At 39.7% G+C, this 24,870-nt stretch overlaps 3 protein-coding genes and 2 non-coding genes across 6 annotated transcripts; 2 read left to right on the forward strand and 3 right to left on the reverse strand.

The window, feature by feature from the left end:
• Positions 1-1,965: 1,965 nt before the first annotated feature.
• Positions 1,966-2,037, reverse strand: TRNAM-CAU. Its single transcript has one exon. It is a non-coding gene; the product is annotated as a tRNA-Met (tRNA).
• Positions 2,038-2,105: 68 nt separating this feature from the next.
• LOC116215474 (probable inactive receptor kinase At4g23740) lies at positions 2,106-4,219 on the forward strand. Its single transcript, XM_031551193.1, has 2 exons — positions 2,106-3,386; positions 3,474-4,219. Exons 1-2 carry the CDS (start codon positions 2,243-2,245, stop codon positions 4,085-4,087), a joined length of 1,758 nt encoding a protein of 585 aa, XP_031407053.1. The 5' UTR covers positions 2,106-2,242; the 3' UTR covers positions 4,088-4,219.
• A 57-nt stretch (positions 4,220-4,276) lies between these two features.
• Positions 4,277-6,592, reverse strand: LOC116215475 (myosin heavy chain IB-like). Its single transcript, XM_031551194.1, has 4 exons — positions 6,225-6,592; positions 4,838-5,150; positions 4,687-4,745; positions 4,277-4,597 (listed from the first exon to the last, which is right to left on the reverse strand). The coding sequence occupies exons 1-4, from the start codon at positions 6,493-6,495 to the stop codon at positions 4,566-4,568; spliced, it is 675 nt and encodes a 224-aa protein (XP_031407054.1). The 5' UTR covers positions 6,496-6,592; the 3' UTR covers positions 4,277-4,565.
• A 9,869-nt stretch (positions 6,593-16,461) lies between these two features.
• TRNAK-UUU lies at positions 16,462-16,534 on the forward strand. Its single transcript has one exon. It is a non-coding gene; the product is annotated as a tRNA-Lys (tRNA).
• Positions 16,535-19,439: 2,905 nt separating this feature from the next.
• LOC116214917 (RNA polymerase sigma factor sigB) lies at positions 19,440-24,174 on the reverse strand. Of its 2 annotated transcripts, XM_031550418.1 has the most exons (8): positions 23,731-24,173; positions 22,561-22,742; positions 21,946-22,110; positions 21,502-21,828; positions 20,886-21,116; positions 20,602-20,742; positions 20,084-20,284; positions 19,440-19,881 (listed from the first exon to the last, which is right to left on the reverse strand). In XM_031550418.1, exons 1-8 carry the CDS (start codon positions 23,822-23,824, stop codon positions 19,597-19,599), a joined length of 1,626 nt encoding a protein of 541 aa, XP_031406278.1. In that variant the 5' UTR covers positions 23,825-24,173; the 3' UTR covers positions 19,440-19,596. The 2 variants fall into 2 exon arrangements, with proteins under 2 accessions (XP_031406278.1, XP_031406277.1); XM_031550417.1 differs by having other exon boundaries at positions 21,502-22,110; positions 23,731-24,174.
• Positions 24,175-24,870: the final 696 nt, after the last annotated feature.

Genomic DNA, 24,870 nt, shown 5'->3' on the forward strand with positions numbered 1-24,870 from the left:
GGATGGGGTGGTGGTAGGGAAGCTGCTGGTACTAGTATCGAAACCATAAGGGGCGTTTAGGCTGGGACTGAAGCTTTGATACTCGTGCCTACGCAGCCTTTGTTCACATCTCTCATCGATTCCCCTATGGAGAAGAGGAAAAAATAAGAGCATTCATTGGTTGGACCTTTATGCTACCAGCCTTTGCTATTGAAACTCTTTCTATACTATACGAGCTGTAGGATCATTAGTATCACCCGCAAAGGCATACATAGAAGGCAGTATCTCTGCCGGGTCGAGATCTGAGGCTGGTGCGGCAACCCATTGATCCACCGGAATAAAAGCGAGCAGCATTGGGGCTAGCAGCATTTAAACCACAAAAGCGATTCACTTGGTTCCAACTAACCAACCAGGTTAAGATGATAGTAAAAGGAAAAGCAGCTCAATCAAGTGATAAGCAGCCATGGAATCCGCCCAGCCTCAGCAGGCAAATGCCACCCGCTAAGCTAATGATGCTGAAAGAAAGTATTCATGTTAAATAAAATAAAAAAAAGGTATGCCGCACAAAAAAGAAGTAATTTCGGGAAAGAAGGAACGCTCTTCGAGAAGCAAATAGAACTCGAGAAGAGTCTAATGCAAAGTACCTTAGCTAATGGCAGAGAAATTAAGGGTGCAAGAATCGTTAAGCGGATGCTATGCTCGGGATCGATACCTTCGATAGAGCCCTCAACGAGGCGCAGAAAGCAGCGAGGCATCGGCGCTTACAATCGCCCGAAAGGGGGCTGGGTGATGTCATCAAGGAAGGAGCGCCAAGGCCAATACAGAAAGAGAGGCACTAACAAAGCCAATGCTTTGCCCCTTCCCATGTCCCAAAGCGTCTTCTTATTCTATGCAGCTTCGTTCATGCCCTCATCTCTCGGTCCTTTGCCAAGCAAGTGTGAGACATCAATTAGCCTTCTATTCTAATACACAAGGGATTCATTGAAGCAATCTACCTCCGAGAAAAGTGGCCTTTGAGCCTAAGGGCGCAACTTGATCAAAGGTCCCATCCATAGGGATCCGAGCTAAAACACTCATCAACTCCTTATGGTAGGGATATAAGAGTCTTTGCTTAATTTCATTTCCAATGGCAAAGATTCGTCTCCGTTCATTTCCAATACTGATCGTGAAACACCATGAGCAGCAGGATGTTGAGGTCCGAAATTCGAAGTGAAATTTTTGATTTGCCTGTTCCTAGTCGTCATGGGAAAGAAAGGCAGGCATCGAAAAGGGGACGAAAAGAGTCTATTAACCTTTACAATATTCCGGAATGTATCATGGCCCTATCCATTCATCTTTTTCTTAAAAAAAAAAAAAGAGTTCCGCATCTTTCCGGGGCCCGGGGAACAAATAGGCGTGGGGAAGAGGGAGAGGGGGGCTACGAGCCCTCTCCCGTTGCTGTTCCCGGACTACCCATCCCTTCCTTCCCCTTCGCGCGGCCCGGTGAGGTCCGATGAGATCAGATCTCTCGAACGAAGTGAAGTGATAGGAAGAGAAGACTTCTGGCGGGAGATCTCTATTCATTACACCCCCTAACCTAGGTTGGGGAAAAGGGAAGTGCGCTCCTGCGCACCAGCTGAAGGAAGGAGCTTTGGAAGCTTACCAACATCTTAGAGAAAGGTTGGGTGCTTGAGCGCATCTTTATCATATCGATCAAGGCTTTCCTTGAGTTTTCAATAAGCCGCGCGTTAGCACTCCTGCAAGAAAACGGCGCGCTAACGCGCGCCCTGCGAGATTTTGGGGACGATTAGGGTTTCGTCATCATCGCTCATCTCTTCTTCTTCTTCCCCTTTCATTTCTCGATTATCATCCCCTCTTTTTCTCGTTCAATTAAAATATAATATCTCTTTTATTTCAATTAAAATATATCGCGGATCCATAAACGGCGCCGTTTATATAGGGGGAAATTTTTTTAAAAAAGAAAAAGTCGGAAGCCACTCTGTATATTATCAGAGCCAGGTTTCGATCCTGGGACCTGTGGGTTATGGGCCCACCACGCTTCCGCTGCGCCACTCTGATCTTGCTATTAAAGTTTTCTTAAGATATATATTTAAAGCAGCTTTCGCTTCGCCATGTAAAGTTTGAACTTTTGATGCTGCTTCTGCAAGGAACAACAGCTCATCTTTTCCTCACTTCAATTCAACGCTTACATTCCCACCAACAGCTTTTTACTCTTCGACATTGAAGGGGTTATCAGTTTCATCAGCATTTGGAAGCACGGGACATGGGAAGAACTAGAGGCAAGAACCTCCTATTGATCATTTCTGCGATTCTGTTCCTGTCCCGAGAACTGGCTTTCCCTCCGGTTCTCGCCGACCTGGATGAAGACAAGCGTGCCCTGCTCGACTTCCTTTTGGGAACGCGTCACGCCCGTGCCCTTAACTGGAGACAGGACACTCCCGTCTGCGAGGCTTGGACCGGGGTGACCTGCTCAGATGACCGGTCTCGGGTAGTATCTCTACGACTTCCTGGAAGAGGACTCCGTGGACCAATCCCGCCCAACACACTCACCCGCCTCTTCAGCATTCAGGTCCTGAGCCTCCGGTTTAATTTCTTGTCAGGCCCGCTGCCCTCAGACTTCTCTGTCTGGGAGAACCTCACGGTTCTCGATCTATCCAATAATGGATTCAGTGGGAGCATTCCCGATTCTATTTCGAAGTTGACTCATATCGCGGCTCTGAATCTAGCCAACAACTCACTCTCAGGTGAGATTCCTGATCTCAACCTGCCTAACTTGAAGTGGATAAGTTTAGCCAACAATAAGCTCAATGGAACCATGCCAAAGTCGCTCCAGAGGTTCCCGAGCTGGGCATTTCTGGGAAACAATCTGGCATTGGAGGCATCAGATTCTGACCATCGCATAAAGATCGAAGAACTTGGTGAACCGGCACTGTTAGGGATTGCTCTGGGTGCTTGTGCGGTTGGATTTGCTGTAACCTCCCTCTTGGTGATTACTTGTTGCTCAAGCAACGGGGTTGACTATGAAACCTCATTGGATTCAAAGGGAGGCTCTTCTGGGAAGAAGCCGATTAAGCAGAATCCAACAAGGGATGACAAGATCATGTCTTTTGCCGGTTTCAGTTATTCCTTGCGCTTCAAGCACCTGCTGAAGCTGCCGGCCGAGGTGCTCGGGAAAGGCACATTTGGACATACATATAAGGCAGTTCTCAAGGACGGGAATGAGGTAGCGATTAAGTGGGTGGCGGAACTCAGTGTCGCTGCAGCCAAGTTCGAGCTGCTCATGGAGACAGTTGGAACGCTCCGTCATGAGAATATTGCCCCCTTGAGGGCTTACTACTGCTCCAGGGATGAGAAGATGTTAGTTTATGATTATTTCAGCGAAGGAAGCGTATCTTCAATTCTACACGGTATACATAATCTCATCTCCCGCTCTTTTAGTCCATTTTTGCTTTCTGGTCTTGCTTTCATTCAGTCAGTAAGGTCTACCATTGCAGGCAAAATAGCAGGTCGACAAAGCCGGCTGAGTTGGGAACGCCGAGTAAAGATAGCAGTTGGTGCAGCCAGAGGTTTAGCATATATCCACGCACACAATGGCAAAAGACTGGTGCACGGTAACCTGAAGGCTTCTAACATCTTCTTAAACACCCAAGGATTCGGGTGTGTTTCAGACATAGGGCTTACAACATTGATGAACCCGATGATGCCAGCATCACTGCGAGCAGCAGGGTATCGAGCTCCTGAAATGTTAGATGCTCAAAATGCATGCCAGGAATCGGATGTGTACAGCTTCGGGGTTCTTCTGCTGGAGCTTCTGACTGGAAAGTCGCCGACACACGCCGCAAAGGTCCACCTGGTTAGATGGGTGCAGTCGGTGGTTCGAGAGGAGTGGAGTGCGGAGGTCTTCGATCTGGAGCTTCTGAGGTGCCCTAACATAGAGGACGAAATGATAGGGATGCTCAAGATAGGGTTGGCTTGTGTTGCTACCACACCAGAGGAGAGACCGAAAATGGCAGAAGTCCTTGAAATGGTGGAGACCGTTTATCAAGCGAAAAGTAAAGATCAGCCGTCTGTCGATCAGAAAAGTCCATTTCATTTCCCGCAGGCATAAAAACTGAAAGCATATTCTCTACCGTTAGTTTTAAAATCCTCGAGCAAAGTTCTCCCTTGCTCGACAATGATCTAATCTCATTCCCCGTGGCTGATTGTATCGATAAAGTAACATGATTCCCATTCTCCTTTACTTACAAAAGTTCTATAACTTTCGCTCAACATTCCAAACAACAAAGGAAGAATCAGCTGCTCAGAAACAATTTACATCGATTATGTAAATCAAATTATCACGAAATGTATTTCGTGGAACAGTTGGTCGACAATACTACGAAAATCTACCTCTCACACCTTTAAATACACTCTCCCCTCAAAAAATGAAAAGTAAAGACAAAGGAAGCGAATCCACAAGTCTAGACACAATAATGAAATGGGCATATTCGAAATATGGTCACTGAAAGTGTGTTCCCAATCATCTATAGATCATCGAATTCCCAGTAGGGTATAGACGTAAACAGTATCCAAGTATACAAAGAGATTTACTTCCTCAAGATTCTTGTCTTCACGCCTCCTGAATATGAATGGATAAATAGTGTGAGTAACAATAGTGAATACTGAAACTCCAGTTCGTCTTGACAATCAATGAACATAATTAAATACCTTCGACCTCCTCGAACTGGACTTCCTTGACCAATTCAGCAGCTGCATTATACTCAAACCTGGAAAGGAACTCGATCCAGTAAGAGCAGTACTTGGGCATATGAACAGAAGAAACATTATGTAAAAGAGAAATAGGTCCGAGTTCTTGTACCTTTTGGAAAAGTTCACCTCGAGTTCGTAGTCGGATTTTGTGGCCTCGACCAATACAGTTACAATCTCTGTCTTTCGAGTACTTGCCATGAGTAAGTCGTACTCCGTGGGGACTATGATTGCAAAGAAGTTGTCACTTAATTCACTCAAACACATCTTCTCTACAGCTGCCAGAGCTATTCGCCGCTTGAGGGCATCAGTCTCGGGGTCAATAATATAAATTGCAAAATCGGTAATGAGTAGGATACGCCATTTCATTTTCCCAGAACCAGTGAACTTCAGGACTTTGTCAGCAAAGAGAACTTGCTTATCTCCTGCAGAGTCCAGGAAATGGAATATATATAAGCATTACATATAGGATATGCAGGTGGAGTCAAAATTAAGTATGTCCACATGATATTCAAGTTAAAAGCCAATTCAGCAGAAGACGCATTGGATAAATCGACATTACAGCATATGTACTCAATCAAATCAAATGCAAAAATTATCTGGATTACTATACCCACAAGCAACTCTAAGAAGATAATGTTTACAACTCATCTTATTCATATGATTTATCCTGTGGGTTACCTATGCTGAAAGAAAGGTCAAAGTAGCAACTACCAACCCGTTTTTTTGCTTGAGGTAACATTGGCAATAAAAAAAGAAACTTAGAGCTAGTGCATAAATTTTTAAGAAGAAAACTAGATGCATCCAAATCTCGTGGAAACCAGTTTGCCATCTAAATCTAATATATCATAAAAGCTGTTGCCATCTACAAACATAAGCGTACGATCCAACCTCGAAAAGAACATAAAGCGATAAAGTTGACAGATTGAGTAAAGAGCTGTTGATGCTCATATTTTGTCATACAAAGAACCCCAAAATAAAGAAAATTATTATAAGAATTCAACTCATGCTACCAGTCTAAACTGGAGATGTGAAGGAAACTCTTGGTCGAACAAGATAGAGGTTCAACAGCATATGACAAATGCATCTATCAAGGATGAATTGGCAATAGAAATTGGAAAAATGCCGCCTTTTAGTAGCTCAGAGGGCGGAATTTCATCGTTCTGGAAGAGGATTTTGCATCAATAATAAGAATGTCACTGATACGAAATTGAGATGATATTGAAGAAGCAGATGTTGTTCACAAATGCTACACACATCGACAATTCAGGATCAAGGCTTTGCGAAAGTTTCATTAATGTGGCAATCACTCATCCTCCAAATCCAGACACTAAACTAGCTGAATAGAAATCATAGGAGCATAATTGACCTAAACATTCACAGCCTGAATTTCTGAAATTGATTCGTCAACTACAGCTAAATGCCACACATAAATGGAAAAGCAAACGATCAATTCCTAAAAGCCGCCATTAAATCGAACCAAGAAGCTCAAACCGAACCTTGTTTCTGCAGAATTTTCATCAGGGACGGATGCGAGGGCACGTCAAGGTAGTCTCCCCTGTATTCCCGGTGAAGGGACGCCTTCCTGCGGACCTTGAAACCCATGAAAGGCTCCTGATCATCGCTGACATTGCTATCTGACGGCCTTAACCTAAGGCTGTGCTCCTCCTCATCGTCCTCCGGGGGCTCGTCTCCGGCGTCGTCGAACTTGGGAGGAGCCTGGGGCTCGTCGATCTGGACTCGCCTCTGCGATCTGAACCGGTAGTCCATCGCCGGTGACGGAGCGAGTTCGGAGCTCAAAACAAACGACGGTGGTCTGACAGGGCGAGTTGGAACTCGGGGCGATGACGATGAATGAGACTCTTCGATGACGGGAAACGTGCCCAAAATAGAAGCGGAGTCGGGTCCGAGAAAATGGTTCGGGTCTTATCAATCCTGTCGTGGGCTTGGACTCCTAAGGGCCCGGCCCATGAGATGCCTTGGGGCATGATGCTATTGCAACACAGCAAGACAATCGAAAGATGTTCTATTAATATTATTATTGTTATACGTATTGGGATTTTTATTTCTCAAACCTCATTTAGAAATTCTTCCATCATAGCTATTCGATTAAGGTCGGAATCATAGCCCAACTTAGTACACAATCGACCATTAATTAGCAAACAATTCATCGAACTATTAAAGTATCGAGAATGGGCAATGCCAATTCAATTACTGAAATACCTTTTTTTCTGTATTATATTGAAAGAATAATATTTTTGACATGATATATAGTTGTATTTCAATGCACATCAACTTAAAACATATTTTGGTTGGACAGAGACGTCGAAAACGGCTAATAGACTCAGTGAAAATTTTATTTATTGAATGTTCAATTATTCTATTCCCAAATAAAAACCATTATTATACGTGGTTATATCCATTGATGAAAACAATAATAATAAGATAATAATAATAATAATAATAATAATAATAAGACCGGCTAAATATATGATATGTACGAGAATCGAAGTTGCACCAGATTTTTTTAATTTCATGGAAGATATTTTCATGTTAATCAGTGAATGGGAGTGAACGGCGCCGGTGACCGGTACAGTGGAGTGTCAGTGAGCGGGCGGGGTGGGGGCCCGCAACGGCTGAGATCGGTGACCGGCTGTCGTCGAGTCTCCGGACAAAACTCCACACGGGCCGGTTTTTTAAACAGCCCTTTTAACTCTACCGCCGGTTTTATTTTTATCAGCTCAGACTTATGTTCAAAGCTAAATAAATATAAATAATCTAATTAATTAATCAAGTTATAATTAATTATATATATCTGCATGCTCTGTTCGAGACGTAAAGGGTTAACATAATTGCGCATTTTCATGTATGCTCCAGATACCGTTTGTACAACACAAACATACATATACATATACAAATATATATATATATATATATATATACACATACCTGTGATAAAGCTGTTTGGTTCGTATATATATGTAACTTGATAATGTTAAATTTTAGCTAGCTCTGAATTTTATAGATCATCTACTAAGCATCTAGCTAGTACGACCATCAATTACACCATGCACACGTTCGATTCACAAAAATATATATTCACAAGTTGGCCTGGCCTGTTAACGACCTACCACTTGCTTAGGATGATAACTACTAAGATAAATCCATGTCCGCTTGCTTTGTACGGTATAACTTTTATCTTCTGATGAGAAAACAATGCATAAAAAATATATATGAAGTGAACTGTAAATCAAGTCGGCGTACATATGAACCGGTTGATGATACTTTTCTTAATTTCTCTGAGTTAGTAAGTCGTTAATGAACGACAGTAAATCGATTTATCAATGGCAGCACTAGGCGTGATGAAGAAACTAGCTGGAAAAAAAAAAAAAAAAAAGCTGCGCAGATATGTGCACAAGTGTTATTGCTTGCAGAGGAAGACTGTTTTAAATAAACTTTATCGATTCAAAAGGAATTAATTTGGCCTTTTGAATGGAACCAAAAAGATCAATGAAACTTTAATTACACGTGCATGCATGGCAGAGAAGAGAAGATGGATCGAACAAACATCTCTTGCTTCTACATGAAGCCCCTCTGGCTTATTTCAGGTCAAAAATTTTGTTGTTATTATTTTATATTAAACCTGAATATTAGTTTATGATAAATTACTGAAAAAGAGGTATGTATTTTACAAAAAGGAAAATAAATCGCCGACAAGTGAAAAGAGAATGCACCATGGAACCCAAATACAAAACTCTCGATTCGACGTTGAATTGACTTTTTAATTTCAATTCAATGAACATTTACAATATTTTGATTGTATTATATTCAATGTACTTTGATTATTTATTCATATTATATATCATGTAATAATATATTATTAAATTTTTTGAAAATTTTAAAATTTTTTTGGTAATTGAAAAAATCTCCTCGATATGTTTTGAATATGTCTTTTCTTTCTATCTGCATTTGTTTATATGCCATATGTGTAAGTATTTATTTTTCGTCATGCGAAGATTGACAAAAGTTTTCCGTGCAATCCGCGGATATTAACTAGTTAAAACTAAACATATAACAAAAAGAGGTGTAGTGCTAGCGTTTTTGCTTAATAAATTTTTTTTGTTCCATTTTGCTAATAATTTTAGAGGTTTTGGGTACCTTTATTAAATTTTTAATTTCTTTTTATCAATCTCATGGTCTCCTTGGTAACCAAAAACAAATAGTTTGGTATAAACACAAATAAATTACCAAAAGTGTGGCTTCTGATTAACATAAATAAATTGCTTTTTATGCATGGATTTGAATGTCTAATTGGTAATATATAATTATATAGCACATAAGAAAATAATATCAAATTAATCCACCGAAAAAAAAGAATAACATATGGCACTAATGGGAAATCAATTAAATGATGTATCTTTTCTCATGGACATTTTTGAAATTAAAAGCGCAGACACAATTATCAAAACATGCAAACACACGCACACATCATATTTGTATATGTAGAAAGACGTATAGGCAGGTCAAATTGGGAGATGTATTTGATATTTATCTCAACAAGTTGATATACCTTTTTCAGGTTTATTAAATTTTTTGTTGCATTATACGTATGCGTCTATATTATTGCTATACAATTATAATTTAAGATAATCTTGTGTTGGTGTTGGGCTCTATGGGGCAGGGTCCAAGAAATTTGCAGCAACGTTTTTAATATTTGTCATTCACTGATCCATATATATATAGGCTAGTTCTCCTCTGCGTTTTTTCCCTGAAAACTACGAAAACTAATAAAATAACGTTACGTACGAGAGGCAGTAAACCGAATTTCACTGTTCTTTCTATTAATAATTGCACAAAAATTAAGATGAATAACCAATCCTTTAAAAAAAATTAACAGGTATGATGCATTCAATAATATATATCGAATTAAGTAAAATGCTTCATAGATATTTGATTGTTGCCATGAGGTCATAGGGTCTTCTAGCAAAGGAGTACATAATTCAGTATTTCACAGTATATCAAGAAAATTAGTTAACTATGAGATGTGTACAATGATAAATTGCATGTCATTTGGAGAGACCGTACGTGTACGTGTAGTGCTATAGCTTATGTCGTGTTAATGTTCGAGTGAGAATTGATCTCGGCTTTACTCGCGGTTTCACCATCGTAAAACAGAAAAGGGAATTGATCGATTGATTTATTTTAATTACCGTTTAACAAAGAGAGCCGTTAAGTTTTGGGGGGCGCGTAGAGGGGACGGGCATGGTGGGGGAGCGTGAGATTCGCACTTATTGGTGTTCGGAACCGGGAGAGCAGAAAAGACCAGGAGACCGTACAAAAGCCGATTGAATATGGCGGCAAATTCAATGTTGCTTGCCATGTTACTTCGTGCTGTAAAAAAAAATGTAATTTCCTTTTTCTTTTACCAAGTAAAACAATAATATTATTTTAATTAGCAAAAAATAATTATCATTATTAAAAATTGGGAATTATTAACCGACAAAGGGGCCAGCACAGGGCGTGGTTTCATCAATAGGTTGACTATGTATTGTCACGGTGAGTTAGACTGGTCACAATCCAAATGGGGTGTGACAAAGCGCGAGACTAGCACTAGTCGACAGCAGGTAATTTAATATTTTACCCAATATAACACCGATCAATTACTGTTGACCACAGCACGTATTGGAAGATATTAGGCAAGAGGTGAAACTCGTGGCACCGACGGGCATAATTGAGTAAATGCTTTACATCTCCATTAAATCTCTGAACGAATTTTACTAATAAATTGGGATAACTCATGGTATTCATGAAAAAAAAAATTATTTTCATTTTTATGTGTGGTAGAAAGGGAAGGTGATTTTGTTTGTTAATGAAAAATTTAATTAATTTGACCGAGTAGTTAATTGGTTTTTACTGGGCCGGGTATCTTGGGGTCACGTGACCGGCAACTAAAATCCCAAGATTCACTCCCCGCTGATTCACCACCACTTGAATAGCTCTCATTGGCCTTTTTTCTTTCCTCCCTCCATCTGGGCCCACACTCATGTGCCACTTGTCGAGATCTTATTGGCGTCTCGGGATGCGGCAGGCCGTATGGGTACTGAATAGTGAATACTTCACACGTACTATCGTATCATCCGGAGCTGCAACTCTGGGTCGACCAACATGGTTGGCTGCTAGACGGTGAATATGGCACGAGTATAGGTGCATATGACTCGGTTGATGGCGGAGTCGCTAGAGTGCCGACTGTAGTTTAAGGATTGAAAATTTATTAGTTTACATAATTAAGAAAGGACAACGAAGATGTGACTGATTTTGCATTGTAATGAAAGTAATTACTGATGTTTAAATTTCAAACGGTTAGTTTCATGACAGTCTGTCACTTATTACATTCAAAGATAAATATGTATCTCGTGCATAATGATTCGGTTACCAACTGGCCCCCACAGGATCGCTTGTACCGGCGTGGCTCGAGTCGAGCCATTGGGTTCCAGTGGCGCGCCGTGTTGCCAGCTCCTCTTTCGGCCAATTTTCTTGTGGTGGGGTGAAAGGAGGCAGTAATAAAGGTTTTGGTTTCGTTTACGATTCCGGCTTGTGGCCCCGGGTGCCCCTATAAGACCAAGGAATTCCTCTGGTGATTTCAAGGGATTTCGACTTGGATCGAGTGGATACATGAACTCCTCCTTAATCAATAGGTCAAACCCCTCGGGGTTACATAATGCGTTATTTATGTCCTCAAGTTCTACTAAATAATAATGATAATTTGATTTTAAGGACCCTTGGTTGCTCGATTGAATTTTCATTAGACTTATATGGTTTTAAGTCCATCTCCCTTTAAAAGTTTAAGTTGTTAAGTGGTGAACCCAATCCATGTATAAACCCATGGTTTTCTCTTTAATTATCCAAATGCGGGATAATAACTCTCAACATCTGCCCTCATATGCCATGTGTTCTTAAACACCCGCCATCAATAACTGATCACGAACCATGCATCCTTTTTCGAGGAAGGACAAACTAAACTAGCCATGAATTCCACACTAGGGCCACACTCGGGCCAGCCGGGTACACTTTTGACTATCGTCACAAAACAAAGAGACATTTGACTTGACGTAGTGTGAGTCCCACTCTGATACTATATTAAATTTCCATTGAATGCTATGCCATGAAATTTTTTTGAAATTTTGTGCCATGCGGTAAAATTATTTCATTTTGTGCTATGCCGCGTAAAAATTTCAAAATATCATGCGATTTGATAAAATTATGACGATATGTGCTATTTGGTGAAGATTTTCAAAATATCATGCTGTATGGTGAAGTTAATCCTTTTTTATTAATTATATTGCATTATTTTTTAATTAAAATTTTTAAATGACTTATATAAAAATATATATAATTTTTTATATAACGGGCAAGTAACACGGATGCGGCTCTTGTGTATATATATATATATATATATATATTAATTAGTTAACAAAAGTACGCTCAATAGAAGAGGTATAACGAGCAAAAAAAAAATAGAACGATTACATACCTTAACCACATATTTTATAATTAGCTTTATCTCTAATATTGAATCATAAAGGCCAACACCGAATTATTTAGGTCAAGTATATTTAAAATTTTTCTCATAATTTAATAATTTCGAGATACAGAAGATTAGACACAGACAAATCCGCATGTGGGATAGAACCTTTGGATCCTAATTCAGGGCATAATGTCTTTCCCAATGTTTCAAGAGAGCTAGGCAGTAATGTGCAAGAATCTCTGAAACGTAATAATAACTTATCGCCAAGATAAACTTTCAACTCGTAAAGTTTATGATTCCTCAACAATGTTTTGATTTTATACTTATTACCACGATCAACATAATACCTAAGAATTAAAATACCATCAAATCGGGCAAAATTATGGAAATAAACTGTTCGAAGACGAAAACTACTATATTGTTTCACAGATTCTTCCAAATGGGATAAAAATTCAAATAACATTCTTTCACTCCTATCTTCAAAGGTAGGATAAAAAGTAATGTTGTTTTCACTGAAAAAGGTTTGAATAGAATAGGAAGGTAGGGATGTTAGATCATCACCTGGCTTCACCACTAAGTAACCTGCAGCATAAGGAACATGAACATTATTCACTACTATAGTCTCTAGATCGGAATATAATCCTAAAGTACTCCAAAGACTCAAATATAGTAAATCCAGAAGGTGGTAAAACCCTTGCAGAGTTCCCCAACAGCATAGAGCTTTCCAAGCTCGGACCCGGTTAAGATCCGAACAAGAAGGAGCATTCAACTACTAGTCTAGTAGTTGTTTTTTTCTATTAGTTGCGATGCGAACAGGCCTTTACTTATGAGATTAGTTGAGTAGGCTTGCGTTAGTTGTCTGCTAGTTAATAGCTAGTTTTGGGGCTTTCGACATAAAAAAGCCTATCCGGCTTGGCTTCGCTATCGCTCATGACTTGTATAGTAGTCGTAGTCTTGTAGTCGGTCCGGAAGTTCGTTTCTGGCGACTAACTTCTACCGCTTGCAAGTCCAAGCGCTAGAAGTAATAACAAACGCTATCTATCTATCTATCTATATATATATATATAAGTATAAGAAATTCTATCTTTATGATGATGCTCTTCAATGGTATAAGGAAAAACAGAGTTTGATCTATGCTTCTGATGAGAGTTTAATAAGCTTCGCAAAGGGTGCTAGTGATCCATTTCAGTTCATAGCCAAGGTCCTGTGTTACGATAGAGTTCAAGAATATAATAGGATACCAATAACTCAAGATGCTGCTGTCAGTGCTTATCAGATCATGAGTTATTTATTGCTTAACGAAGAAATGGCTAGGAGAACGAATCTTATTCCCCACCCTGATGGGAAAATACAAGATGTATACATGTACTTGCTCTATGATTTTAAGGAATTTTTGCATCATCGAATAAATGATAAGTTACAGATGGAAATCATTGAATCTAAGTTAGATAGAAAGCTCATCAAAAGTCTAATCATGAGCTAATTCAAAAGCCCTAAGTAACTGTTGCTAGATTGGTACTGATACGCTCAGACTGGGCTCAACAGCATAGGATCTCCATTGACCGACTCCTCCCCTTTCCATAGATCCTGCCCAATGGGATTAGCATGACTTTAGGATCCTTGGGTTTGGTAGACCTTCATACAGGTCTCGGCGAATAAGAGTTCCCATTGTCCATTGTTCCGCGATAGCCTAGGAGTCTTGGCGGCTAATGCCGAGTTGAGTAATGGTGAATGAATTCTCTCAATGGCTTGTGACAACACTTGGTCGATGATAGCTCTATGATTGAGAACCTTTTCCTACTCGTGAGCGGCTCTTCCCGAGCAGCTTTGCGCTTATCGACAGGCGCTTTGGAGCCTTATGCGTTATGGGATCTAGCAGAAAAATAAAGATAATCTATATATAGTAAAAGAAGAGGTCCTTAGTTGGCGTAAGGCTTCTACCAATATCCCCATAGCCATTGGATTTTGTTGTGATAGCCCTACTTCTTGAGCTTCGGCTTGTCTTGTAAGAGTCTTGCGAAATAAAGAAGAATAGTCAGACTAAGTTGGTCGACAACTTCTTCGATGAGACAGATCCTATGGCCTAAGGTCTCGCCCTATCCTATTTCGGTAGTTGCTGAAAATCTACGAGAAGAGGTGATTTTATTCAACAATGAAAGAATTAGCATTGCCCTGCTGCTTGCTATAGTTCTGTCTCGTATTCGCAGGTATGAGGGCAGGCACTCACGTGTTTGAATGGATGAACGAACCGATCTTGTGACGTACTGAGTGAGCTTGAGCTCTTCGATCGCAGACCTGATCTACCAAGGTAGACCATAATTAGTGCAAGCCTTTCTTTCAGGATGGGGTGGTGGTAGGGAAGCTGCTGGTACTAGTATCGAAACCATAAGGGGCGTTTAGGCTGGGACTGAAGCTTTGATACTCGTGCCTACGCAGCCTTTGTTCACATCTCTCATCGATTCCCCTATGGAGAAGAGGAAAAAATAAGAGCATTCATTGGTTGGACCTTTATGCTACCAGCCTTTGCTATTGAAACTCTTTCTATACTATACGAGCTGTAGGATCATTAGTATCACCCGCAAAGGCATACATAGAAGGCAGTATCTCTGCCGGGTCGAGATCTGAGGCTGGTGCGGCAACCCATTGATCCACCGGAATAAAAGCGAGCAGCATTGGGGCTAGCAGCATTTAAACCACAAAAGCGATTCACTTGGTTCCAACTAACCAACCAGGTTAAGATGATAGTAAAAGGAAAAGCAGCTCAATCAAGTGATAAGCAGCCATGGAATCCGCCCAGCCTCAGCAGGCAAATGCCACCCGCTAAGCTAATGATGCTGAAAGAAAGTATTCATGTTAAATAAAATAAAAAAAAAGGTATGCCGCACAAAAAAGAAGTAATTTCGGGAAAGAAGGAACGCTCTTCGAGAAGCAAATAGAACTCGAGAAGAGTCTAATGCAAAGTACCTTAGCTAATGGCAGAGAAATTAAGGGTGCAAGAATCGTTAAGCGGATGCTATGCTCGGGATCGATACCTTCGATAGAGCCCTCAACGAGGCGCAGAAAGCAGCGAGGCATCGGCGCTTACAATCGCCCGAAAGGGGGCTGGGTGATGTCATCAAGGAAGGAGCGCCAAGGCCAATACAGAAAGAGAGGCACTAACAAAGCCAATGCTTTGCCCCTTCCCATGTCCCAAAGCGTCTTCTTATTCTATGCAGCTTCGTTCATGCCCTCATCTCTCGGTCCTTTGCCAAGCAAGTGTGAGACATCAATTAGCCTTCTATTCTAATACACAAGGGATTCATTGAAGCAATCTACCTCCGAGAAAAGTGGCCTTTGAGCCTAAGGGCGCAACTTGATCAAAGGTCCCATCCATAGGGATCCGAGCTAAAACACTCATCAACTCCTTATGGTATGGATATAAGAGTCTTTGCTTAATTTCATTTCCAATGGCAAAGATTCGTCTCCGTTCATTTCCAATATTGATCGTGAAACACCATGAGCAGCAGGATGTTGAGGTCCGAAATTCGAAGTGAAATTTTTGATTTGCCTGTTCCTAGTCGTCATGGGAAAGAAAGGCAGGCATCGAAAAGGGGACGAAAAGAGTCTATTAACCTTTACAATATTCCGGAATGTATCATGGCCCTATCCATTCATCTTTTTCTTAAAAAAAAAAAGAGTTCCGCATCTTTCCGGGGCCCGGGGAACAAATAGGCGTGGGGAAGAGGGAGAGGGGGGCTACGAGCCCTCTCCCGTTGCTGTTCCCGGACTACCCATCCCTTCCTTCCCCTTCGCGCGGCCCGGTGAGGTCCGATGAGATCAGATCTCTCGAACGAAGTGAAGTGATAGGAAGAGAAGACTTCTGGCGGGAGATCTCTATTCATTACACCCCCTAACCTAGGTTGGGGAAAAGGGAAGTGCGCTCCTGCGCACCAGCTGAAGGAAGGAGCTTTGGAAGCTTACCAACAACTTAGAGAAAGGTTGGGTGCTTGAGCGCATCTTTATCATATCGATCAAGGCTTTCCTTGAGTTTTCAATAAGGCACGCGTTAGCACTCCTGCAAGAAAACGGCTGCGCTAACGCGCGCCCTGTAGTTTTCTTCGCTTGCTCTGCAGTACGAGCCTCATACAGAGCCGCGCCCTTTTAATATGATGAGAAGAAGAGGGCCCCCCTCTTTTCCGCACCAATCCTTATTTAATACTAAATCTTTTTTTGGGTGTATAGCTCAGTTGGTAGAGCATTGGGCTTTTAACCTAATGGTCGCAGGTTCAAGTCCTGCTATACCCAAACCTACCAACCACTATTAGGTGATGCGTAGTTGCGTTCAAAGATCACTCTTTGGCCTTTATCCTCGGAATAGTTCTCTTTGATACTAGTAAATCATGCAAATTGTTTTCTGAATAACTAAATACACTATAATATATGTAATAACAAACGCTATCTATCTATCTATATATATATATATATATATATTTATTTTATTCCACTAAATACAAAAAAAATCCATTCCTATTCATTAAAATATTCCACTATAATATATGTAATAACAAACGCTATCTATCTATCTATCTATCTATCTATCTATCTATATATATATATATATATATATATATATATTGTATTCCACTATATAAAATGGCATCTATATACGCTGTATATTTCACTATATATCTATTTTCCTTAATAATTAAATAGGAAAAATTACGAATATATTCAATTAGGGTAATGATAAGTGCTAGAAATTTCATATATCTATTATCTCAACTTTCACTTTTGATTGCGTTCTACTCTATTTACAGTTAGATTATGATTTGTTTTTGGTTAGTTTTGTTTAATTCTCGTTCATTTGCATTTTGGTAGGATTTGAGAGCTTTTAGTTTTTGATTCATTTTGATTGATCTTTTGCAGCTTCCAAATTCTTAGTGCTTTTGGACAGGTTAAACTCGACCAAGTGGTGCAAATTACATATGGTTAGAAAGTTTGTTTAGTTAAGAGCACAACGGTTCAAACAATTCGTCGATTGGAGTTTGGATGTGGAAGATACGACAAGTTGAAGTTTAATTATGGAGTAGTTTTTCTGATCCACGAATTTGAGTTTAGACTGTCCCAGATCAGTTATTTCGGCCAAAATACTTGGAAGATATCTCTTTAGCTTTAGGAGAGATATTTACTTTTTCAATGTGAACCCTGATATTCGGAAACCCAATTGAGCCCCGACTAATTGAGTCAAGCCGGGTCAGTCCACTAAGAGATAAAGCTCTCCCAACGTGGATTTTTTGGATTCACAAAGATTTGAACCCGAGACCTTCCCTAAGCGGATTAATTGTCGAATCGCTTGAACTAATCCACGTGGTTTAGGAGAGATATTTAGAATATTTGATGATAATATTTTTGGAAATCTTGAAGATATCTCGACTTTCTAGAGAAGAATCTATGAATCTTACATCGGAAACATATCTCTTCATTTTTGAGAGATTTTCGGATTCTTGGGCTACTATATATGTAGGAGAATAGGGGTTGATCAGAAGAGAGAAGGGGAAAGGAGAAAAGAAGTGTATTGCTGCATTCTAGGTTTTCTACATGGAATTCGAAGTTGAAGAAGATTAGTTAGGGTGTGTTTGTTTTTTGAAAATTTTTTAACTCAACTCCACTTATCTTAAATTTAACATCACAATCATTACTTTTTTCATTTTTAAAATTTTTTTAACCATTTAATTTATTTTTTAATATTAAATTCTCTCAACTATTCATTACTTTTTCATAATTCAACAACACAATCATTACTTAATCATTATAAACCAATTAAAACCAAAACTTAACTCAACTCAACTCTAAATCCAAACGCACTCTAAGACTCGAGCTTTCAAGTCTGTTCATCATCAACAAGAGAGCAAGCATGGATTTTTCGTTATCTTTAGTTTCTTTGTGTTATCATTCTAGAGTATGAGTGTGTAATTCGTCTATTAGGTAGAAATTTGATTGAAGCCATGAATTTCTGATTATGAGACTCGATTTGGGCTAAATAAATTTCATATTTGTTATGTTTGATTATTCATGATTTAGCTATTCTTAAAGTTTATGATTGACGGCTTTATTGTGTAAATGGCCAACTATTCAGCTTAATTTGATGTCTAAAGCTAGTTAATGATTCTAAGTCCATAATTGCATTAACGCAAGTAGTAAATAATATAGATATGAATGATTAAGTTAGTGTCTTTTATTATGGTGATACACGATCTAGGTTTAATGAACTACACCAAGTATGTTTGTTGGTTAGGATTGATAATGTCTTTCTAATTCATCATAGTATATTGAATAGATAAAATCTTAAATGGTCTTATCTCATATTGACGTGGTGAGGAAGAACCAATAAGATTATTTTAAAAAAAATAATTATAGCAATTGTTTGAGTGATTAACACCAATTTTTTTGTTTCATGCAATTTAATTGGTGCTTCCCTATGCCACTTGACGAAGTAGGATCACCCAAGATCTTCTCCATTGAATCGGATTTGTGAGCAGTCCGGAGTTGATTTATTAGTTGGGATTTGATTGCAAGGCTAACCGAATTAAGTTAATAACTAAGGAAAGATAGGGAATTAGGCCGCTTGAGTGAATTCCACAATCAACTTCTTTAAACTAGCAAATTGAATTTTGTCAATAATTGATCTCAAATATATGGTGGATTTCTCAACTCTACTGAATGTTTCTCATCTATTGTTTATCCAAAAGTTTGAATATTTGCTTTATTATTCCTATTAGTTTTTTCTTCTTAATTGATCTCGGCATATTTTCCCCCTTTAGTTAGAAGTGCGAATTTAGACAGTTCACATGCTTAGTCCTCGTGGATTGACCTCTACTTACCCTATCTACTAGTTAGTTGAGTTAATTTGGAGTCTAAAAATCAATGTGTTGCATTCCACACGCATCATATATTCTATATGAGAATTTTTTTAATAAATATATATATATAAATGTCTTTAAACTATATAAATGATAATGTGACAACATGAGGGCTCGGTTTAAGTCCTTAAACATGTGCTGCCAGTGTTAGCAACCAGCTCGAGACTTTGTTAATATATATTTATATATAATATAGATGCTGGTGAATATATAGATTATTATGCTTTAATTGAATAAATTTTCTCGCTCCCCAGCTAATCGTCACTTCAAGGATACACAGACTGCACCTATTTTGCCACCGAAAAGGAAAAGAAAAGGTTATCATTGATATTAATAATACGTAAAATGTGTACAACAAAATATGGACAAAGAAAGCTTTTTGGATCTGATGAAACGAAAAGCTTTATCTGATTCTCGAACCCCTCTATAATCGGATGAATCTTGGGCCTACTGTGCAATCAAATATTGCTGCAAATGTTTATTCCTCTTCTTGTTCTTAAGCTTCCGAAACGCGCAAGACTCGATCTGCCTTATCCTCTCTCTGCTTACACCCATAATCTCACCGATCTCTTGCAGAGTCTTCATCCTGCCATCCTCAAGGCCGAATCTCCACCTCACAACCTGCTTCTCTCTCGGGTTGAGACTGTTGAGGACCTTCTCAAGGTCCTGCCTCATGAACTGCTTGATCAGCAGATCTTCTGCTGTTTCAGCATCGGGATCAGCTATTACTTCCTGGGGCAGAGGGTTAGAACCAGGTGTCAAAAGGAATATTTGCAATTTAAGTTGCAGCAAAAGGTGAAGACATAAATTGACAAGCATATGACTGAAAACTGATGAGAGAGATATTCGATCAAATAATAGACCAAGCACTGCTGATGCTTTTTGGCTAATTGACGTTGCAGTCCAAACACCAAATCAAATGTGGAAAACTTACAGATGGTTTTAGGTTCTGATTAATCCCGATCTTCTGGTCAAGAGATCTTGGAGCTTTAGGAGTCATCAATACAGCATTAAGCCTCTTCATAGAGAGCCCTGCTGCCTCAGCAACTTCCTCATTATCCGGCTGTTTTCCATTTTCACTGTACAATTGTTTCCTCGCCTCCTTTACCTTATAAGTTGCTTCGACCATGTGAAACTGTTACCAGGAGAATATTATATGTGAGAATGTAATAGTTGATGGTCCAAAAAAGTGGGGTAAACATCATGAAAAGTGAAATAAGCATCACGAAAATTATTGTTTCCTATTTATGCAAGAAGAATATTAGGTAAACCTATTTTGCTTTCTAGTTGAAGTGATCAACACCAATGTCAGATTATGAATGAAGGGGTAGAGGAATTGAATTTCCATGACAATATTCTATAATGATTCCATTCCATTTTTTACTGTCCCAACGTATCAAACATGGCATAAGAAATTGAGGAAATGAGTAACAAGATACAATTAAAACTCACTGGTAAACGAATTGTCCTGGATTGATCGGAGAGAGATTTTCGAACTGCTTGCTTGATCCACCAATGAGCGTAGGTTGAAAACTTGAAACCCTTTAAAGCATCAAATTTTTCTGCACCTCTCACAAGACCACGACATCCTTCCTGTGAGTCAGTGAAGAAACCCTGACAGCTTAAATTTTCCTTCCACGTCTATAGTTAAGCCATAATTCAACAATAACAATATCTCATCTTGCACAGGTTGCTCTTAGAAATCAATAAACAAACAATAACATGTAAATCTCTACCTGCACGAGATCTTGGAGATTCATCCCAGCTCCTTGATAATTTTTTGCAATAGAAATAACTAGCCTTATGTTGCTTTTAATCATTTTATCTTTACAAAGTACACCATAATTTAGTCGATGTCTTAGGGTCTTCTGATCAACCCCTGCTGCAGCGGCCCACTGTGCAAATGTGGGTTGACCACCGCATCGGTCTACAAGCTCCTCCTGCAGCCTCTCTAGCTTCAACAGGTCCTGTTGAAAATTAAGATTCTACTAAACACACCAAAAGCCAAAATAATCTCTCATTTGTCTAAGGTTTACTTCATGCACATGATAAAATATAAGTGAGAAATTAACAATTGCTAGCACCAGATTAGAAAATCCAATAGATATTCTTCGATCTAAAACATACTTCCAATTGCATTTTTCTCACAAACTGAATGAAGAATTGAGGACAAGAGCAGCTCACTTCTGAAAACATTGGATCACAAACAAGTCCAAACATAAGTTTTTGGAATTCTGTTTCTAGATAATCCAGTAGTTCATCTTGTAGATTTGTATTTTCGTTACTTTTTGGACCAAGGGTTTCAGTTACGAGATTAAGATTTTTACATTCTCGAAAATGCCACTAGGATACCTGTATTCCAGCAGACAGCTCCAGTTCTTCTGAGGCAGTAAGAAGTCTGGAGCTACTTGTGGTTCCTCTCAAGTAACGCAGTGGATCGAAATAGTCAACATCCTGTAAAGAAGCACGCTTTTTCCTACTAGTAGAACCACTTTTTACAGAAACAACATTAGCAGCAGACTTCTCAGCAGCTCTCGCTCTTCTGGCTTTTCGTTCTGTTTGGCGATGCGATCTCACAGTTATGCTTTTCAAAAGCTCTTCTTGCAGATCTTCAAGCTCTTCATTTGTTGGCTCCAAATCATCACATTCTTTCACAGAGTACTTGCCGAGATCTTCACCCTGAAAAAGACCACCTTCAGATTCCACTAGTTCTTTTACTAAACGGGCTTGGTCTAGTTCTTGAAGCTCAGCCCGTTTTGATAGACCAGTATCCAACTTGGATGAACTTGTTAGTACATTTCTAGATTTTGAGGAACTAATGCTTTTAACCATCAGTGCAGCATCCTTTGCAGACTTTAAAGCTGCCTTTGCAAGAGTAACTGCTTCTTCAGCAGCTGCTGCTATTACTGCTTCATCACTCGCGAAGAGTGTTTCTGTAGCTAAAGCTGCTCCAATATTTGCCTGCAGAAAGAGTTCTGAATAAAATGGACACTCGAAGTGAATACACCTAAAAACTAAGCTAAAGCGCACAGCTTAATGTTTTCTAAATAAAGTCAGAAAATACTTCAATAACTGCAGAGACTAAAGAGCTTGTTTTTAACAACGAGCAGATTGTTTTGATAGAAAGTTGCGACTAGATCAGCAGAAAGAGTCATGATGGCCATAATAGCTAAAGAGCTACACCAATTTCATGTTCTCAACCTCAAGTTGGCTAGAGAGTATTGAAAGTACTTCCTAAGAGACACAAGAAACCAAGCATGAATATTTTCCTCAAGTTTGTACAAACGATCGCTACAGCTAAACAGCAATAGACCCACAACTCAAAAACGATTTTTGGCTGAAATGATAGCATATAAACATCTCCGGCAGAGAACAACAGACTTGCTCTAACAAAGCGTAGCAAGCTCTTACCTCAGGGGGTAGGCCAACTGCTCCAGTATATGTCCAGGCTCTGTTTGAAGCAAAAGGATCTGAATTAACTTCTAAAGAAGGCAATCTCAACTTCTCCATATCAAGGACAACAGTTGATGAGCCTGTTGATGAAGTGGACAAAGCACATTGCGCATGGAAGTGAGTGTGCTCTCTATTTCTCTCTGCAGAATTGCACCAACCAAATTACTGAAAAACAGATGTAGCAAAATTCCAAGCCCACAATAGAAAATACAACAGTTGCAACAAACATATTTGTTGACATTATCAATGTACCCTTCTTAACACAGCTTAAATGTCCAAGAATAATGGTCTTTCGCTAAACAGAACCTCATTTTTTCTTCAGGAAAATTCATTAGAACCCAGACGAAAATAGAAAAACAACATCAATACCAGCAACCACGAACAAACTCTTGACAAATGTTCCCTAATGCGTGGATTAATTTAAGAATTCCTGCAAGTGTGACTGTGATGTTATACTAAGGTCAATGGGTAGTCTCCATGATAACTGCATTTACAACGCATGTTGTCTATGCACAGCAGCCACTAGATTTAGACAGAATAAACCGATCATATGCAAATTCAGGTCGATGCCTTGAGTTGATGTAAAACCTAATGGACTTGACAGCAAAGGCAATTGCAGTGAGAACGACACCAGGAGTAAAATGAATTTGTCACCCTTCAAGCTGCAGTTTCTGCTTTTAGTATCCGAAAAATGAGAGTTGCAAGATCATACATAACCTAACAAATTGATTGGCAAAATTTGCTTCTCCAGTAACAATGACACTCAACAAGTCAGTTGGAGTTCGACTGTGGCAACATAAGAAGAACTGGCAACCACGATTAGTAATTTTAGCATGACACACAAGCCAAGTATGACACAGAAACTTTGCCCATATGGAGAGAGGACCCACTAGCCCCTTACAATTCAAATGCCACTCTAAAAGGGAGAATTTTTCCCCCATCCCTATCTTGCATTGCCAGAGGACGCTATCAGCCAACTTGAATAGAAATGACTCTAACCCAGAAGCCGAATGAATTGGAAGAACCCGATAACGATGAACTCAAATTGAAAGCTAATTCAATTGCATAGCAAGACTAGGCACGGACGGTTCAGCAAATGAAGAAGGAGAAGAAGAAGATAGTGCTTACGGATGGTGATATGGGGAGCAGTAGAGAGGGCACCCTTGAAGTGGATACAGAAAGTGCCGGGTTGACACTTGAACTGCGGTAGCAGACAGGACATCTTCCTGCTTGCCCGGAAGCACCGACCGACACTAATACGACAAATCCCGGCTTGCTCTCATCCGATTCTGCAAATGGAAGCAGCAGCTGCTGCAATGTTCAGTTCATCCAGAAGGCCGGAGGAGGGTTGCCCTTTAACGGGAGGAAAGGAACGGAGGGGGGTGGGGGAGAGAAGGATGAAGAGAGGGGATTGATGATGGAGAGAGACAGGGCGAAAGAGATAAGAGGTGGTGGTGGTGAAAGGAGGAAGGACGAAGAAGATAAGGGAACGGAGGCCCAACCGGTTTTACTTCCGTAGTTTGAAGCCTCGGACGGTCTGCCTGTGTTCTTTTCCCAGACCAACCGACTTCCGATTCCCATTTTCGGCGCAAAAGGATGCTTTGTTTAAAGAATCCTCTCTGCCAGGGTGTATTGGAAATTCCATTACCGATCAATTACTAATGCTAAGTTTATACTGTAATGAAATTAACGGTGAATGTAATAATTAGAGAATATAAATATAAATTATTAAATAAAAGAATAAAAATTGCATTTAAACTTATTTGTTTGGTTGGATGTAATATGAGAAATGTCTATTACAATTCTCAAATTTGGGTTCAAAGAATTGACGAAGAGGTTTTGAATAAAAAAATGGAAATGCCCAATAAATATTAACAGTTTATTTATTAAAAGTAAAAATTATATAATATTTATTAAAAATATAAAAACTGAAATTTAACAACATAATTAAAAAAGGAGACGGACACTAGTTTTGCCAGAGCTCTCTCTAGCCCCTGAGCCCAAGTTCATCGAACCAAGGGCTCGCAAGCCTCGTGACTGGGTTCGCGACTCAAGCTCGATCCTAGCCATGGGGCTTGTAGCCCTGGGCATGTCTCCGGGCGTTCAAACCTTCCATGAGCCTCTCGAGCTTGATCTAGCTCGAGAAGGCCAGATCATGCCTCACCGATGCTAGATCTGGCTTCATCGGCTCAAGGGCAACCATCCTTAGAGATGAAAATCTGGTTGCGGCATCAATGGATGAGGGGTCGCGGCGGTGAAGATTGGTGG

Source organism: Punica granatum, chromosome 7 (genome assembly GCF_007655135.1).
Source record: "Punica granatum isolate Tunisia-2019 chromosome 7, ASM765513v2, whole genome shotgun sequence".
NCBI lineage: Eukaryota > Viridiplantae > Streptophyta > Magnoliopsida > Myrtales > Lythraceae > Punica > Punica granatum.

Excerpts from the sequence above, each read along its gene's own strand:
- LOC116214917 (XM_031550417.1), bottom strand. The coding sequence starts at position 23,824 with ATGTCCTGTCTGCTACCGCAGTTCAAGTGTCAACCCGGCACTTTCTGT. Across the intron at positions 21,117-21,501 it reads AGCTGTCTGCTGGAATACAG|GACCTGTTGAAGCTAGAGAG; the intron begins GTATCCTAGTGG and ends AATTTTCAACAG. Across the intron at positions 20,743-20,885 it reads ATCTCCAAGATCTCGTGCAG|GAAGGATGTCGTGGTCTTGT; the intron begins GTAGAGATTTAC and ends ACTGACTCACAG.
- LOC116215474 (XM_031551193.1), top strand. The coding sequence starts at position 2,243 with ATGGGAAGAACTAGAGGCAAGAACCTCCTATTGATCATTTCTGCGATT. Across the intron at positions 3,387-3,473 it reads CGTATCTTCAATTCTACACG|GCAAAATAGCAGGTCGACAA; the intron begins GTATACATAATC and ends CTACCATTGCAG.
- LOC116215475 (XM_031551194.1), bottom strand. The coding sequence starts at position 6,495 with ATGGACTACCGGTTCAGATCGCAGAGGCGAGTCCAGATCGACGAGCCC. Across the intron at positions 5,151-6,224 it reads GAAAATTCTGCAGAAACAAG|GAGATAAGCAAGTTCTCTTT; the intron begins GTTCGGTTTGAG and ends TGGACTCTGCAG. Across the intron at positions 4,598-4,686 it reads CCAGTTCGAGGAGGTCGAAG|GAGGCGTGAAGACAAGAATC; the intron begins GTATTTAATTAT and ends ATTCATATTCAG.